The sequence below is a fragment of the Corvus cornix genome, chromosome 4 (assembly GCF_000738735.6).
Source record: "Corvus cornix cornix isolate S_Up_H32 chromosome 4, ASM73873v5, whole genome shotgun sequence".
NCBI lineage: Eukaryota > Metazoa > Chordata > Aves > Passeriformes > Corvidae > Corvus > Corvus cornix.
The window spans coordinates 16,188,111-16,205,773 of NC_046334.1; the positions used below are offsets into that span (position 1 = coordinate 16,188,111).

The 17,663-nt window shown below is 44.2% G+C and overlaps 2 protein-coding genes across 4 annotated transcripts in view; one reads left to right on the top strand and one right to left on the bottom strand.

Moving 5' to 3' along the window:
- Positions 1–2,490: 2,490 nt before the first annotated feature.
- Positions 2,491–11,554, bottom strand: COPS4 (COP9 signalosome subunit 4). Its single transcript, XM_039550327.1, has 10 exons — positions 11,255–11,554; positions 10,091–10,170; positions 9,206–9,357; positions 8,089–8,192; positions 7,171–7,324; positions 5,922–6,072; positions 5,400–5,570; positions 3,995–4,110; positions 3,563–3,647; positions 2,491–3,072 (listed from the first exon to the last, which is right to left on the bottom strand). The coding sequence occupies exons 1-10, from the start codon at positions 11,329–11,331 to the stop codon at positions 2,939–2,941; spliced, it is 1,224 nt and encodes a 407-aa protein (XP_039406261.1). The 5' UTR covers positions 11,332–11,554; the 3' UTR covers positions 2,491–2,938.
- A 146-nt stretch (positions 11,555–11,700) lies between these two features.
- LIN54 (lin-54 DREAM MuvB core complex component) overlaps positions 11,701–17,663 on the top strand; it is a 39,550-nt gene continuing 33,587 nt past the window's right edge. Inside the window, exon 1 of one of the 3 annotated variants that reach the window (XM_039550325.1) lies at positions 11,701–11,808. Coding sequence is in view for 1 of the 3 variants with exons in the window: in XM_010411955.4 (XP_010410257.2) it covers positions 13,444–13,450 (7 nt within the window). In the remaining 2 variants the exon portion in view is untranslated. Of the gene's footprint in view, positions 11,809–12,223; positions 12,311–13,351; positions 13,451–17,663 lie in introns of those variants that run through there. The other 2 variants (XM_039550326.1, XM_010411955.4) reach the window with 2 other exon arrangements.

Below are 17,663 nucleotides of genomic sequence, written 5' to 3' on the forward strand. Positions count from 1 at the left end.
AGTCACACTCCCCCCGCCCCAGGCTGTCGCTGCTGGGACCGAAGCCCCTTGGCAGCGGGGGGTTCCAGTGACCTGATGGGTGCCCTGTTTGAGTCCCCACACACCCCACACTCACACAGTCAGACAGGTTTTCCTCACTGGCTGGACCCCAGGTTCCCATAGCAGAGTCCCACTCATCTGGATCCTAAAAGTAATTTAATGGTGGTGCAGCAACACCATAACAGCTTGGGTTGTGCTTCTGACAAGCAAACTTGAACAAAGGATTATCTGGTCTTTTATACCTTCGCAGTCTGCGTGCCTGTTCCAGCGGTGATATTTAGTCTGGGGTCTTCTCTCTGTTCATCAGCTCCTGCTGAGTCCCAGGGTGGCCAGTCACTCCTTGGCACAGTGCCAGCCCCTTGCTTGGGGGCTCTGACGTTCCCCTCACCCAGGGCACAGCCTGTAGCTGCACACCCAGCCACCAGCACTGTGTGTGTTCCTCATCATCCCTCTGTTTTAATTGAGCATACCTGCTGATTTACTTTAAGGAAAAAGAAATAAAAGGAAAACTTTCAAGCTATTTAACCACTGCCCTTACAAGTAACAAACATAACAGAATTAAGGCCAGAAAGATTGCCATGGAGTGGTAATGATTATCAATATGAAATCATGAAGGATTCTCTAGAGTCACTTGTTGATCAACTGGTTGATCATTTAACTACTCATCTAATGTGAGAATGGTGGATCCAGTTTTCCCTACCTACAACTGTTAACTGCAGAGTAAGAACATAGTAAGACAGTGTATAGCCCCTCCCATTTATGCTCATACTTGGATTTTTGTGAGAAAATGTTCATTAATGCTTCCATGTCCAGGTTGTATATCATGTACCTGTATCTCCAGTGGGCTGGGCTGATACCACTGAGCATGCTTTCTTCACTCTTTCAAACTCTTTGCACATCTATAACATATTGGAGCAGGTGTTCAGAACCATTCCCTTTATCAATTTCTGTAATGCCTCTAGTGTGGGCTGGGCAATGTATCACAGCAATTTCTGAGGGTAATTGTACTTACTCTAATAAATTAGATCTTCCCTGATGATGTGAAAGTTACACACTCCTTCCATAGCATTCCTGTTGCATGACATAGCCCAAATGCTGCATGTTTCAAGGGTGCAACTTCTGCTCCTTCTCTGTTCATCCTTGCTGGAAGTGGATCTGCTTCCCTCACCTGTCCCTGGCTTACCACAGCATTCCCAGACTAGATCTTGGTTATGTCAGGGGCCATCACATAAATCAGTCTTGGCTTACTTGAAATATGCATCACCAAAAGTCATCTTGGTTTTGAGGCTCGAGTTTGGCCACTTCGGGTCTGTCCTTTCAGAAATGGTTCAGTAGAACTATTTACTGCTTTCCAGAAGTCAGTCCTGGCCCACAGGAAGAAAAGGTCCACAAAGCAGCTGTGAACACACTGGTATGGCTTTTTAGAACTGGATTCTCCGTTAAGTGCCAGAGTGAAGCAGCAAATAACCTAAATGGGAATGTACATGGATGGCATACACAGCACACCTCCATCTGCAAAGGGCATGCTCCAGAAGAGCTCTGTGCAGAAGTCAGAGCACAAGCAACAAGAAAAACAACAGGCTCCAAACTAACAGTAACAACATTTCTGTTGAGGGGAGAGAAAATTCTCAGCCAGTACCACTTTAAACAAGTTACATGTCATCTGCCTTAAAAATAGGTGGTCAAAATACCCTTCAGCCTACTCCCACCCTTTATGTCATCACTTTGCTCTTACTTTTATCATGCTGTTGTACTAAGATGTGCAATACCTGCACAGCAAGGACAACATTGTAATTGGGTCTATACTCACTTGACAGTTTCTGAGTAGTAGCAGCAACACACCTCGAAACAAGACACCTGTTTACAAACATGGACAAGAACAGCAAGTGTGCATGCTGCTCTTTCCTGTTTGAAGATTTTGATTTAATAGCAACTAGTTTCTGCTGTGCTTGACATCCTGAAACCTTATGAATTCCTTTCTTCAGGGATGTTTGCCTCATCATCCAACTTGGTTTTGTTTCTCTAAGAAGCTGAACAACTGAAAAATATAATGGATCCAAGGTATGCAGCTAGATATGTAAGAGTAGATGGAGTTTCCAACAGACTGGAGATAACCAAGCATAAAAGCCTCTGAAGACCCAAATATTTGTCGTGATTTTTAAATGTGTGTATCTGGCAAAGCATAAGGATGGGTAAAGAGTGCCCAACTCCAGACTAATAAATGTCAGAAGGGCCACTTTCATACTTCATTGCTGTGCATAAGCATTTCAAGTTAGTCCTGCTTATCACATGACAGCTTGATCTGCATTTTATAAGCAAAGATGGAAAAAAAATATGGTTTTCATTTAACATTTTCAGGGGCTGAAAATGCAATTATAAAAAATTGATTTATTTCAAGTTACTGTTTAAGAGAAAACATGAAAACAAAACCAAACAAACCAAAACCACAGGTCCTTACAACACTTAAACCAAGTGGCTTATCTCAGCCTTTATTAGAATAATTACAACTAAAAGAAACGTGGTGCTTCTATTTTCACAGCAGGACACGCATCATAGGAAGTAATGGGCTACAAAGCTATAGCAATACAGTGGAAAAAAAAAAATTAAATAAACCAAACCCAAAGCTTGCTGCAGACATTACAGCTTCTTTTAAACGGAAATCAGAGTTTTCAGGACAAGCAGAGTGCAACGCAGAGGCAGCAAGAGCATCAATCTAAGCTCAGAGAACTGGGAGCCTGTCAGACCAAACATGGTATCAGCTAATCGTGTCCTAAGCCACAGTGGAAGCAGAAGATAGGCAAGTGCAGATGGTAGGTTTGTTTGCTTCCCAGTCCTGCTCAGCTTGCCCCTGCTGGCACAGCAGGCAGGTGACTGCCTCCCTTCGGACAGCGGGGCACAGTCACTGAGCCATCTGGGCCTCCATGGCCTGCGCTGTCCATTCCGGGGCTGTCTGACTGATCTTCTCCAGCAGGTTGTTCACTTGGAAGCACAGCGACTGAATCTGCTTGTCCCAAGTTGGCAAAGCTTCACGAGCTGAAAAGAAAAGAAAAAACAACCCACACTAAACAAAGCAAGTCTTAGCAATTCCTCTGCCTTGTCAACTGCAACCTTTCCTTTTGCCACCACCCTCACCTAACTCACAGAGGAAGCCTTCCTTGCAGTGACATCAGGATCACTTATGTACTCAAAAGCTACAATTATTCTGGCTGCCTGTTACAAGCCTAACTCCTGCATTGGAGCAGATTAGACAGAGAACTTCCCGGTGAACCTGTTCCTAGAAGGAGACTGATGGAATAAATTCACACTTTCCTGTGGGTAAGAACATGCAGAGCAGGAATGAGTGAAGTGTCAAAGGTTGTCCCTTATGGCCAACTCTGCCACCTCCTGGCCACAGAAGGACGAGCCAGCTCACTTTGGGCAGAAGGGATTAATAAACTTAGTATCCTTGGCCTTGCAGGCACCACCTCGAAAAGGTCACTCTGAAAGGCGCCAAAAAAATAAATTATACTGTGGTTGAACTTACTCTCAAAATGAACAATTCCATCAATCTGATCAATAAATCCATTCATGCGACCCTCAGTTATCATCTGAGAAGCGATCTTCTCTGCCTGGAATAGCAAGGAAAGATGTCAGAAACTTTGTCCATTCTCAAAGAAGTTAGAAATTATTCAGACTTAATGAGGTCCACACACAGGGGGGAAGGAACCTATAGACAGCACTCATTATGAAATGATTAGACAAACTATCAGTGGCATCTAACTCCACTGTTGTTCATTCAACATTGTGTACCTCCCATTCTCATAAATGTGCTAGATATTTAACCTTTCTCCTAATATGGAATATTTAGTGATTCCCTAAAATTTAACTGATTTTCCTAATATTTACCACAGATATTTTCTCATGCCATTCATGCTCCTTGTTTAAAAAAAAACAAAAAACGGTAGAAAATGGATACCTTGGCTGCAGGGATCTCTAGTAATGCTCCAAGCTCTTCAAAGGTAATGTTGTTGTAAAGTTTGCTTGCAGATAATAAGTTGTGTTCAATAACAGCTCTGTCCAGAATACTGGAACCTTTAGGGTTAGATGAGAAAAAAACCCCAAAACATTACTATAAGACTGAAATATTGGTTTATATAGCAGAGCAAATGAAACAACGCTTCTCTTTTATTTTTCTGAAGTGCTACATGTGCAGAAGGTCCAGATGCATCTGCCTTGCATCCCTGTTAAGCAGCGCAGAGACAGTGGACAAAAACAAATGGATGGCACGTGGCTGATTTTAAAACAGATAAACCCTTTATTTAACTTCTAGAGTAAGTAAGTGGAGCCCTTGCTACAAGACTTAATGTCTGAATTGAGGGGGTTTGACCTCCTGTGATCCTAGCTTGACAAATGGAAAGACCATTGGGGGTTTTCTTATTATTCATCACGGCTCTTAGGGGTACAATTAACCTCTCTCACTGTGCTTGTGATAAACCCTTATCTGATGTCTCTCTTCTTGACTGAACAGTTTTCAACAGTATAACTCATTTGCCCCTTAACCTCTAGCTGAAGATAAGCACATTATTAAATACCAACTAACCTGCATTCTTTAAGGACAAACAGTACAGGTTATAAATGAACAATAAAGTGACCCAAGGGAAGGAATGCAGCACATTGGTAGCAAGTACCTTCAACCCAGTTTTCACTTCTGCAATTACATGGTTACTTATTTTTCCTCAATCAACGATTATTTTTCACTAGGAGGATTTTCCTGATTCCGAGGTATTTCATGCTTACGTATTTTTCCACTTTGATATTCTTCCCATCTAGAAAACTGAGACTGGTGTGTTTAGGATTCCAGTGAAGTCATTACTTGACATTTTTTCTGACTGTTCAGAGATTCCAGACTTAATGTCATGTCAGTGGAGACATGTGTGAGGTCAAAACCATCCCCTCACTATGTCACCTTCCTGTCAAGTCAGGAAGCAGTTCAAATAAATGTGTCATCAGTACAGACCATTTATGGCCTACATGCATGTCATGGGTTTCTAGGCACCCTATTCCTAACAGTGCCTTAGAAGCTCATGAGGACAGAGACTCAGAAATACTGGGAGGTTGTCAGTGAAGAGGACTGTACATGGACAGGGAAAGAAAATTTGACAAGTTATCTTCCAGAAGAGTATTTCAAAACCTTAATGGCAAACCAGAAAGACGAACTATGGCTAAGAAGCTTTACTATCAAAGTACATGCTGAAAAGTATTTTTAAACTAATGATATAAGCAATACTAAATTCTTTTCCATGACACTTCTTGACTGATTTGGGAAGTCTAACTCCCACAGATGAACACCTAGCATTACAAGGTTTTAGAGAAGTGTGTACCATCAGCTGTAGTCGCTTTCTGGTGAGGCATTAGCATAGCTGCAAACTCTTGCAGTTGATTTCCACGGATAATTCTGTCGAGATACATTTTCTCCAAGATCCCATAGGCTGCAAGCTGCTGGCATCTCTCATCCTTGAAGAGAGTAGCAAGCATGCGGGAACGCTGTTGCCCTAGGAAAGTCAAGAGGAATTCTCATAAATGACCACCAAAGCACCAAGTATTTGGAGGTGAACAGCAGAAAGTTACCATCTTTTTTCCCATAATACATGCAAATAACAGCCAACAAAACTCTACTGAAGAAGGAATTTGGTTGTGCTCGGTTCAAAGGCAAAGACACTGAACTAATCCAACTCTGAGCTAATAGTGTGCCAACAGGTAATGCTGACACCGTGTTCACAATTTTGGATTCCTCACCAAATCTTGTCACAAGGTACCTCCCCACAAGTAACACACAAGCTGATTTGCTTCAGGGGAAATACCTATGTCAGGTCTTTTACACAAACATGTAAGGTGTATTTTACCTGCTGATGCCAAAATAGTACAATGCAAAGCATGTTTCAATGCCTCCAGCCGCTCAGTTTCATGGACTATGCTCTTGTAGGACAGCTCGTTGTACCTTTGGGCAGCCTCAATGAACTTTCTTCTATAGTCGAGTACTCGAGCATAGCAAACCTAGAAAGGAAGGATGTCTCAGAAAAAGAAAAGCAGCAGAGGAGGCTGCACAATATAGGTGTGTAAAAATTGCACGCTATCAAGTGATAGCTCCCATAAATATTGTTCTTCTGCTTCCTCTGCATCTTCAAAGAATTAGCTTGACTTGAGAAGTCCTTGCTAAAGTATCATGGAAATCAACTGAAAGGGCATTTCACGTGTTAAACACTACAAATGTCTAAAAGCCAAGTATTGAGCCTAAGTAAATGAAATATTGTACAGCTGGTACTGTACTCGTGTGAGTTTCCCCTTCACTACTGACACTGATAGCTACCACTTAGGCAGCAATTTATGATTCAAGTATTTGCTTTTCCCTTTCAGCACGGTAACACCTGATATTTCTTCCTTCGTTTGTGCTTTTCTACGATTCACAGAAAATATTTACACTTTCAACTGGGTGTGCACTTCAAAACGTAATATGGGATGAAGAAAAAAGGAAAGGGAAAACCAGCAAACCAAAACCACCAGATGCTGAGCTACCGCTCACAGCACATCTGCTTTGTGACATAGAATTTTAAACACCAGCCCACTTGACCAATTCCATTACACTGTAGTCATCACTGCTCACCAGTTATAAAATGGTTTGAGAAATTTGTGTATGAACTATGTACACAGTAAACCCACAACAAAGCAGGAATGTCAGCAGTTAATTTACTACATAAGACTTTGTGCTACATTTATGTATGGGACTTATTAGTTAATTACTGGGGGATAGGAGGACTTCTACTGTTTCTAATATTGGATGCAGTTTTTTCTCCCTCTTAGATTTATAGACAAAGGTGGAGGCAGTATTTTCAGCAATATTTCAGATGTTTTGAAGCCTAACTTATATTTTCTATCAGTAAAGCTGGCATTTAAAGAACCATTACAGACTTATCTCCAAATGGTAAGGAATGAGTTAATTATTGCTACGACGTGTCTCTCAAGCTCCCAAAACCATATAGCTTTTCCCTTTGTCTCTTTTCTCATGATGAGAGTTTTAATGGCAGTGCATAAAAACATCTCAATGTGGAATTGTCTCCCTGTAGAAAGAGAAAGCAATAAAGCAGGTTAGACAACCTTATAATGGATTTGCAGCTGTTCATTAGTTGATTCATTCTGCAGCAGGGAAGCTCGATTAATGTAAGCTTCTGCTTGAACTGGGTCATCATCCTCCAGATACAGCCTGGCAATTTTCAGGTAGGTCTCCAGTTTATAATCTACATTGTACTGTCTGTAGGGAAAGAGAAAAGCAAGTGCTCAGAGTTGCTCCAGAACTACCCTTGCTCTTAACTCTATACATTTATTTTGATTCTTAAGCACTTGGCAACATTTGCTTTACCCTGCTTTCTTCTTCCCTACTACCAAAATTAGTGCTTTCTGTACAGAGTAAGAAATTTGAGATGAATGCCAATAGAGAACTGGCTCCTGCAAACACCAGTAGAAATAATGCAGTCCACCAAGACACAAATCTACACTCTCATAATTTGTTTTTTGTGGACTGGAAGTTTGCCACCAGTGGTGAGCCACTTGAGTTAAGAAGCAACCTTGCAGTGCAACAAATAGGTGCTAAATAGGCAAAACCTACAGCAATTCCTTCTATGGGCAAACTGAGAAAGGGGAAAGGACTGCCAGAGAAAAGTAACAGCAAGGGTTCTCAACATAAAAAAACCCAAACAAACAAAACAAGCCAAAACAAACCCCACTTCATGAACACACCAAAGAATCCCCAACTGCATTTGTTATTATCCAATTTCAAACTATGTCTTCATTTTGAACTGAGAAGGTGGACACGTGGAAGAACTGCCACCTTTCAGGAACCTTTCAATAACCTTAGAAACATTTTTGTAAAGTACTATTAGAAAGACTTGTTTATCAGCACTAATTAATAGTGGGTAAATCCTGCTGCAGCAAACCCCAAAATTCTCACTCGCTGGTCTAGATCAGTAGAAAGAGAGAGCAGGTACAGATAACACCACAGAACTGGATATAGCATACTTTTGCCCTGTTTCCAAAGGGATCCCCACCAACACTTGTGCTGCGTTTCTCCAGTCTTCCTCTTTCTCATAGATTGATGCAAGATGTTGCCTTATTGAAGCCACCTGAAGAACAATAAAATCAATAGCAAAAGTAGCCACCGTTTATAAAGCTTTTAAAAAGACAAAACAAATCTTTCAAGAACTGGACCACCAAAAGTCACAAGCCATTTTTTGCAGTTACACCTCATATCATGCCTGTGAGGTATGAATGAGATGAACTGTGATTAGATCTTAATGCAGAAACTTCTACTTTGGAGAGCAGCTGTCAGCAAGCAAAATATCAGTGCTTACAACCTGGCTTTTTAAGTGGAAGTGTGGGTAAAAAAAAAAATCATCTGATATATTAAATTTAATTTATGCCTAATCATGATGACATAAAAGCAAGCATGTTCAGCTCAAAGTAAAAGCTGCTTAACAAGACAAAAGGTAAAGAGAAGCGAATAAAAATCACTTCAGAAACTGCCTTGACTTTCTTCTCAAACACTAGATCCTAAGGACTTTTTATATAAGCAACTTCTCTAAGAACTTTCAGATGATACTGCACATTCATACAACAAAACACAGAACTGAACTGAAAAAGCACAGCAGCACATTCAGTAGTGGAAGAGAATTGGGATTGCAAGAAAGCATTTTTTCGAGGTAAAATGGTTATGGCTAAAATAAACACACAGAGAAAATTCATTCATTTTGAAACAAAAGCTATTTGTCAGGGTGCATGCTCTTTACACCGTCTGACTGTTCTACTACTCGGGTAAAAGGCAATACTATGAGCAGCAGTGTGTCTCTCTAGAGCACCTCCAGCAGGCTCAAGGATTGTTTCATTGTAACAAGCCAATTTCTGGTAGCAGAGGAATTACATGTCCATCACCATGATGAAGTGACTGTCATCTTTGCACAGTCCTAAGTGCCCTCTGCATTCAGCTCAGGTTTTCCATGTACAGGACTGCAAAACTGGACTCTAAGTAGGAATATCTGTTTTGAACAGCTCTTTGAAAGGCTTGAAATAGTCAGCAGATAAGGAGGGGAAAAACCAAAGCCAAACCCACAAGCCAAAACCCCCCTCATTGATTTCTCACCTGTTCTTCAAACGAAATAACTCTGGGCTGTATCTTTTCCAAGGTGAAGTGGTAAATTTCTTTGGCTGTGCTGTCAGGGAGACTTGGAAGATGGGTACAGAAATCTGTCAGCAGCTGCCGTGAGATCACTAGACTGACATTCTCATTCACCACTGGTTCAGAGATGCACAGAAGAAAAACACAGAATGGATGCCATATTTGTCAGTACCTTCACTGCAGGTGATAATTTGCTTTTATGCTAAATTTGAATATTTCAATTTTTAAAACGGTATGCAAGTAAGGGTGAGTTTTTTTTCCTTTTTTTTAAAAAGGTGGGGGTTTTTTTCTTTCAGAAACTGTTTACACTAGAGGTCACCAGAGTTCTAACCCCTGACAGATAAAAAATGAATTTTTCACCTTGATTTACAGTTCTCGGTTGCTGAAATATCTTGGACAAAGCACATGTTTGGGCTAAATCTCACTAAGCTTATTCTCGACTTTAAAAACATTTTAATAGATATAATTTACAGAGATGTTCAATAAGCCAAACACCCAAACAAAAAATCCCCCTAACAATTTCTTGGCAGTTTTACAAATGGGTGAAGAAGGAGGCTGTCAGTTTAAATACCACCTGGCATCCAGTACCAACTTTAGCACCCAACAGAGGCTGCTTTGTTTTCACCTTCCAGCGCTGACAGGTTGGAAAGCTGTAATAACCACAAAGCTTACAAATCCATTCCCTCTTCACTTCCAAATGTGGTGATGAGGGTTCCTCTTCCTGTTGTGTCTGAGGTCCAACAGGACCAAAATACATGGCATTTACACAGCCTCACATAGAGCTAACAAACACACAACCCCACAGACCTCTGGCTTTCACTCAGTGTGCAACCACTTAGATGCACTTACTTGCTTCTACAAAAGCTTTCAGAGCTTCAAGCTGTTCCACACCCGACAGCTGAATGGCTTTTTCCAATATTTGACGGTACCTGTCCATAAAGAAATAAAAAAAAGGTTAAAAATGACATTTTTTTTCACTAAGAACTTCTGCCCCTCTGCTTACTTTTCATGTCAGAGCCCTATTTTTGCTCATATTTTGTATGCTTGAAGGTGGCAATTCTCCAAACAGTTTGTTCTCAAGTACTATGAACATTCACCTGGAATTGGCACCTGGCTCTTCTTAAAACCCACAACTAGATTCTCAGATAACAGAGCTCATAATTTTTGTTATCTAAGAATGTATGTGTGATTTTGGAGGTTTAAAAAATTAATAATCACATGTCCAGGATAGTGCATAGAAAAAGTAATGAAAAGTTTACTGGTCATAGATTAACCAAGGTAGTCAAATGTTCAAAATGCCACACTCTATGCGACTGGGTGATAAATATTATGTTACAGCTACTTGACATTAACACAGGTGCACACTATGTGTTTTCAAGTGTTTATTGCTGCAAAACCCAGCAATTTCTCTTTTCTTGTTTCAGCAAGCTAATGAAACTTTGTCTCAGTGTGTGCAATACTGATAAACTACTACATCCGCGTTCAAGCTACATTTTGAAGGCAAAATTTCCAAGGTTTCACACGAAAATCCTACAAGTGACACAGCTCCCCTAAAACACAAGCAACTGGACAGGGAGTCAAGGAATTCTAGGTGACGGATCTGCATCTGACTGGACCTACGTGACACATCACGCCACGAGCAGCTCAACCCCTGAGGGCTGCCGTCCAAAATCCTCTCTTAATGAAGAGAATAAGAATTATTACTAATAACAAAAGAATCGCTGATATACGGCAGCAGAGGAAAACAAATTCCCCGGCCTCCCGCTGTGGCACAGCCCAGGGGCAGCAGCCGAGCCCTGAGGGGCGCCGGACGGACACGCGGGAGCCCGTGAACGAAAAAACTACACAACCACGAGGTGAAACCTTTCTGTCTCCTTTTTATTTGAAGAAACGCGGCCGCCGGACACGATCCGCCCTCTCAGCGCACGGCGCCCCTTCACCCTCACCCCACGGGCGGCTCGCACCCCTCGCCGCAGCGCGGGGAGGCGGCGGCGGCGGCGCCGGACAACTCACTTTCCCGCCAGGTCCTTGTGGGAGCCGCTGGAGTTCATCAGCTGCGCCAGGTCCTGCCTCACCGCGCCCGCCGCCATCTTGGGAGCCGCTTCTTCCCACCATGGAGCCGCGCGCGCCGGCGGGAGGGGGGCGGTCACGTGACGGGGGAGCGCGCGCGGGCCGCGGGAAGGGGCGCGGGCCGGTGGGCCCCGCGCGCGGGCGGGGGGGAATATCCCAGGGAGCTGTCCCACGGGATTTAAACCGCGCGTGGGATAAGGCCGGAGCGGCCGCCTCCGCCTCCCGCGGGTGGTGCCCGCGCGTGGCCCCGGAAGCGGACGGCGAGGCGGGGCGGTCCCGGAAGCGCGGGGCGCTGCGCCGGCGGTTGCTAGGGCGGCGCGGTATTATGGGATGCGGCGGGGGAATGGCGCGGGGCGCGTGATTTTGAACAAACGCGGCGGCGGGATCGGCGCGGGTGCGGCCGCCGCCGCCGCGGCCGCCGGGAGCGGCACCGGGGCGCGCCGGCACTGGAGAGAGGCATCGCCAGCGGAGGAAGAATAAGAGCGCCCGCCCTCCCGGTGAGTGCGAGGGGCGGAAAAGCGGCGGCAAGAGGACGGAGAAGGGGGTGCGAGCGCGGCTGACAGCCGCCTCCCGCCGGGAAAGAATAGGCCCGGCCTCACTGTGCGCTGTCCCCGTGGCGGGCCGTGCTCCCGGGTGGCCCTGCCGGCCTCCCCGGGATGGCGCGGACAGTCGGTCCCGGCCGCCCCTCCGCCGCGGGGCCGCCCGCCCGGCGCGTCCCCTCCCTGCCGCTCGCCGGGGTCGGCTGCGCCCGGAGCCGCGGCGGAGCGGCGGGGTCACGGCGGCCCCAGGGCGCGGTGAGGCTCCCCCTCGGAGCGGGCTATGCGCGGGACCCGCCGGTGCGGAAGGGGTTGGGGTTCGCGGCTCGGGGGCGGCGCCGGGGCGGGGCGGCGGGGGCAGGTGCGGCGGGGGCGGGAGCGGCGGTGACGGGCTGAAAATGGCGGATCTTTCGAAATACGGTGGCAGCCGCCGGCGCTGACGGGCCCGGGCCGCCCCCGCGAGGTGAGACCCGGCCCGGGGGGCGCGGGGGGCGCGGCCGCGCTGGCGGCACCGCGCGGGGACGGCGGCCGCTGGGGCTCGTCGCGCCGGGCCTGGGGCCGGCGGGGCCCGGCTGCCCCGGCCCGGGGACAGCGCGTCGGGCGGCTCCGGGGCCCTGACTGCTCGCCGAACTCGCCGGCGTACGCCGCCCGAGGAGACCGGGCCGCCCCCGGTGAGCCGCCGGGGTCGTGCTGGGCTCCGCCCCGGGTGGGTGAGGACGTCCCGCCTGTGTCAGCGGGATGCTCGCTCCGGCTCTGCCCCGCGGAGCGGGTGCGGTGTTTCCTCAGCTCACCCCGCTGCCAGGGCGCACCTGTGCCCTGAGCGTGCGCTGCCCGGCCGGTGGACAGCCCCCAGCTCCAAGGGAATATGACCGGTTCTGGGATCCTCAGTACAAGAAAAGCAAGGAGATACTGGAGAGGATCCAGCGGAGGCCACGAAGATGATAAGGGGTCTGGAGCATCCCTCTTATGAGGAGAGACTCTGGGAGCTGGGTGTGTTTAGTCTAGAGAAGAGAAGACTGATGTCATTAATGGACATAAATATCTCAAAGGCGGGTGCCAAGAGGATGGTGGCAGAGTTTTTGGTGCTGCTCAGCAACAGGATAAGGATATATGGCCATAAACTAAAATAGAAGAAGTTTCACCTCAACACGAGGAGGAACTTTACGTTGAGGGTAGCAGAGCACTAGAACAGGCTGCCCAGAGAGACTGTGGAGTCTCTCTCTCTGGAGACATTGAAACCCACCTCACCATGGTCCTGTGTCACCTGCTCCAAGTGGCCCTGTCTTGGCAGGGAGGTAGGACATCTCCAGAGGTGCTTTTCGAACTTAACAATTCTGTGATTCTGTGAATGTAGCCAGAGCATGTTTTCAGATAGTCCCATCTTTTCTTGTCACTATTCTTGCTTGTTATGAGGTGTATCAGTATTTAGAATGTGTTTTTAATTATTTGTGGCCTTGACTTTGAAGCATGTAATGTCCTAATTATGTAATGCTTGATATTGAAGATTTTGGTTCTGGAAAGCCCTGTGGCGTTGAGAGCATGTGAAACTGTCCACTGGAATATACTGTAATCAGGAGGAAAGCTCTCAGACTTAAGATGTCAGGTGAGGAAAGAACAGATATTTAAATCACCTTTTATTAGTTTCATCCTTCTGAACAGTTCCTTGAAATATATACAGTTACTGTAGGAAATACTGAATATAGAGAAATAATTTGAAGTACTCTTTGCAATGTTTACATGGAGCTGGCAATAACAAACAGGTAATGAATCTGTGAGTATGTGTTTATCTTCTTCACAACAGCTTTTGGTTTATTGGAGGCAAGAAGAGTAGTGTGTTATTAGCTGAAAATATTTCTTCTGTCAGTGGCATCCCTTTGTAAAATACAATGCATTATACTTGTCTTTTTTTTTTTTCTTAAATTATTATTTGTGAAGACATCCAATTTACGTATCTGTCAGCAAGTGGTAAGTGTTGGTTACATGCCTTGTACAGAATTGCATCAACCTACAGAGAGATGTACTGTTCTGTAGGCCAGACACTCTTACAGGCTGGCTTGGAGAGTGCATTTGAAAATACAGCCCAGCTTCTCTAATGGGTTAAAAAAGTACTTCATGCTTGTTGTAATGGGGTAAGCTTCAACAGTTTGTTATGCAAGGTTGCTTGTTCAGCTTATGTATCAAGAACTATCTGCTGATGTCTGGTTTGCTTATACTCCTGTGCTGTCCACACTCAGATAGTTTGTAACTGAATGCTCTGAACAGTTAGTTCAGCTGGAATTCCTGAGAAGTTTTAAATGCTTTCAAAGGTGGAGTATCTGCTAACCACAGGTAAATAAGGGTGGTGATGAAGACTACTGTCAGAATTAATTCTTAGAGATGTTGTAGAGATCTCATACACTGTGATATATTTTATTCTAGATTTGGAAAAACCATCAGAGTCCCTTAGGTTCTTTTCCCTTACACTTGTTTAAAAAATATTTGTAGGGGGAACTAAGGTAGACGGGGGGGGGGGGGGAACACAACAACATTTGGTTTCTGCTTCAGCAGCAAACTGAGGTTCCTTATCTGTCATTTGGTGTCTTTGTGCTTTTGTTCCCTATATGTGCTATAGAGGTAGGGCTTTCTTTGTCACATGCTGTGAGAAGCACATCCTAATGTCCTACAGAGTTTGTACACTGCAGCAGTGGGAGGGTGTGGTGGGATACTTCATAGCAAGTTCCTAGGAGGTAAACTCAGGATTGTTTGGTTTGGGTTTTTTATTATTCTTCTTAGTTTCAGGAGCTCCCAATGAGTAGTGGAAAATATTTCTTGAATTCTTGTTTCGAAGGTTTGCATTTTGCCGGGCCTTATATTTGTGTAGCTTGGTTTCCTTGGTTGCTCAGAAAGCTGATGAGGAGCATGTGGCTTTCAGTACAGCCTGTGACTAGGCTTGCTCACCTGACATTAGAAATCTGAAAAAAACGTTCTTGCACAAGAAAGAGCGAGAGTGACAAAATAACCCCTTGATCAGTCATGAGGCGCAAAGCTACAGGATTTGAGAGATTCTCATGTTCCAGATCTTCATTTGTGGCTCCTTAATTTGTGTGTCACTCCCCTTCAAGAGCCATCCTTCTGCCATTGTATGTGTTGCTTCTCACATGAGGGTTGTGTCCTTAGTTTTGGGCTCTGCTTTGAGCTGTTGCATGAGTTCTAGGTATGTACTGAATCCCCCTCTCTAGGGACTGACTGTTTTGGGGTTTTTCTTCCTTTGGAGTAACAGCAGTTTCTGCTATAGACTCAAGAACTTTGTCTTCCTTGGATGAAATTATTGTTTCTGTGAAAAATCTTTTAGGTGTGATCCCTTGGTGCTGCTCTGGTGCTCATAGACTTTGAACTGAGCTATCTCAGCACACTGACTTGCTAGAATTTGCTTACTACTTTGTGGAGTAATTTTCTTCCTGGGTTGAACACCAGTGTCAGTGGCATGGAGAAAATGGGCCAGTGACAACCTACAGTTGGGTTTGGATGGCTTTGCTCCAGCCTGGCTCCTTCATCTGGGCTGCCCTTGCAGCTCCACAGATGTTTGCTAGCACAAGAAGGGAAAGTGTATGGAAATGAAAGGGCAGATGCCAAAGGTGAGCAGGACACCTTTAGCAGTAGTTGATATGCACAGGGAACTGAAATACAGGGAAAGTAATGCCACTGCTCGTGTGCACAGTGGTCAAAGTAGCAAATGATGTTATTTGAAGTAACAGTGCAATAAAGGTATTGCTAGGATATTGCTTACACTAAATCCTATACAATTGTAACAGGTGCTTGTTTTGTTAGTGTATAATTAACAATTTGTTGACATACAAGGTTTTTTTAGCTTTTGCTTTTCATTTTAAAATTATAATGGAAGCATAAGTTACCCAGAATTTGCCAAGGGAAGAAGGATCTTTTCAGAACTGGTATGTGGACAAGAGGTTAGTTGGTGTGTTGATTTGGTTTTTTTTCTCTGTCCATTGTTAAAAACAAACCAGCTAGCACCTCTGTTATAAACTTGGCAGTGGAAACATGAGCTTAAGCAATCTTCTCATGGAAAAAAACCCAAACAAACCTAAAACCCTCAACAGTGTAATATAAAATTCTCATGTACATATCACTTGACAACTGTCAGTTTAAACACGTAGGAGTTGCTAATTTGTGTACCTTGCCCATTCTTCTGATCTGCTGCACACAGTTGTTTGTGTGGTGTCTCAGGCAGTGAGCACTCACTTAGCAGAATGTAGAGTAATGGGAAGGAAGTGGTGTGCATTGGTTGAGGGAATTATGGTTGCCTTGGGAACTATTTTGTGACTATAGGTGGTTAATTTGTGGTAGAAGAACACCTGGTATTTTCTTAAGTATTCATTGTAGCTGTTGGAAAAAAGACCAGATACTTACACTAGTTATGTATTCAGCATTTGATAAGGAGTAAGGTTGGTTTTTTTTCCTTGTTCTAGTTTGCCACTGGTATTGTATTTGATAAATCTAGAGCCATGATCCTCTGGGAAGCGTGCAGACAAACTGCCTCCATGATTTGCCTTCTGTAGAGAGTGGAAAAGGGAATGGAAATTGTTTTGCCTGTGTTCGACATATTTTATTACTGTGTTAAAACTATTTGCTTTCACTCTGCTATTACATATGCAAACATGGTGAGTTTGCAGTCTTAGGTGATTAATTTTTCCACTTACTCTTGTTAATCATAGCTTCCTCATGGATTCATCTTTTTCTGGTTTCATGACATGCATTTTGTTAAAGCATCTCTAGCTCAGTAAGCTTAAACAAAAGCCTCTCTGTTGAAAAAAACAGTGCTGAGTGATTTTGTAATTCTTTGCTTTATGACAAAACAAATCTTTCAATTTTAGAGAGAAAACAGAGAGTGTCAGAGAGAGTAAGAAAATAGGGAATGCCTGAAATGAATGACACTATTTTGCCCATTATTGAAAAGATAGCAAAATTGAAGAATGGCAGTTAATTAGGAGAATTGTAGTACAGCAAGATCACCTACGTGTAGTTGTGCTCTTTCGTTTGACAGTATGCCAGCAGGGCAGGGTGAGTCTTGGGTATACATATGTTTCTGCAGAGGCTTTCCTGAAGAATGAAAACATGTCTGGTGTCAAGAATTTCTTAAGAACTGCATTTCCTATTTTTTTGTGAACTTCAGTTGCCTGGAATAGTTGATGGGCTTGTTTGTATTTGTTAAAAAGGGATGAGAGAACACAGCAAACAAGGAGATTAACTAGCCTGTTCTTGAGTTTGTTTTGCTTATAAAATGACCCAATAAAAGGATTTGTTTCTCTAAGATTTATTTGTTTTCCCCTTGAAATCAACTTAGGCAAACAAGTGACCTTCACTTTCTAAACTGTAACTTGATTCTACTTTGCATAGGTAGGTGTTCTAAATCCCTTGTACTAGCAAGCAGTCAAGAATCTGTGCACTGTGAACCTTGTGTTGTTATGCATTGATCTTTTCCTAAAATAAATTTTTTATTTGCTGGGAGAATGCCTGGATCATTAAATGACCAGTGGGTGTTTTTCCATTTGCAGAGATTAGTTTTGGTGCCAGTGCTGTGGACTGGCTACGCTGGAATGATCAGTAAGGCTGTAGTCAGTTTTGCACTCAATGATATTGGCAAAGTTTGTCACTCCTGTTTCTTGTGGACAAAAAAATGTGGCTTTTCCCAGGAGAGAAGCAGAAAACAGGCAAGAGGGAGGCTGCTTGTGAATTTTTACCATTGCTACTGGAATGACTAGGAAAAATAAGAGCTCATTCTTTGTTGAACAGGAAGGTGAGTTTTGGTATTATGTCAGCAA

Excerpts from the sequence above, each read along its gene's own strand:
- COPS4 (XM_039550327.1), bottom strand. The coding sequence starts at position 11,331 with ATGGCGGCGGGCGCGGTGAGGCAGGACCTGGCGCAGCTGATGAACTCC. Across the intron at positions 9,358-10,090 it reads GAAAGCTTTTGTAGAAGCAA|TGGTGAATGAGAATGTCAGT; the intron begins GTAAGTGCATCT and ends TCTCTGAACCAG. Across the intron at positions 4,111-5,399 it reads GAAAGCGACTACAGCTGATG|GTTCCAGTATTCTGGACAGA; the intron begins GTACACACTTCT and ends CTAACCCTAAAG.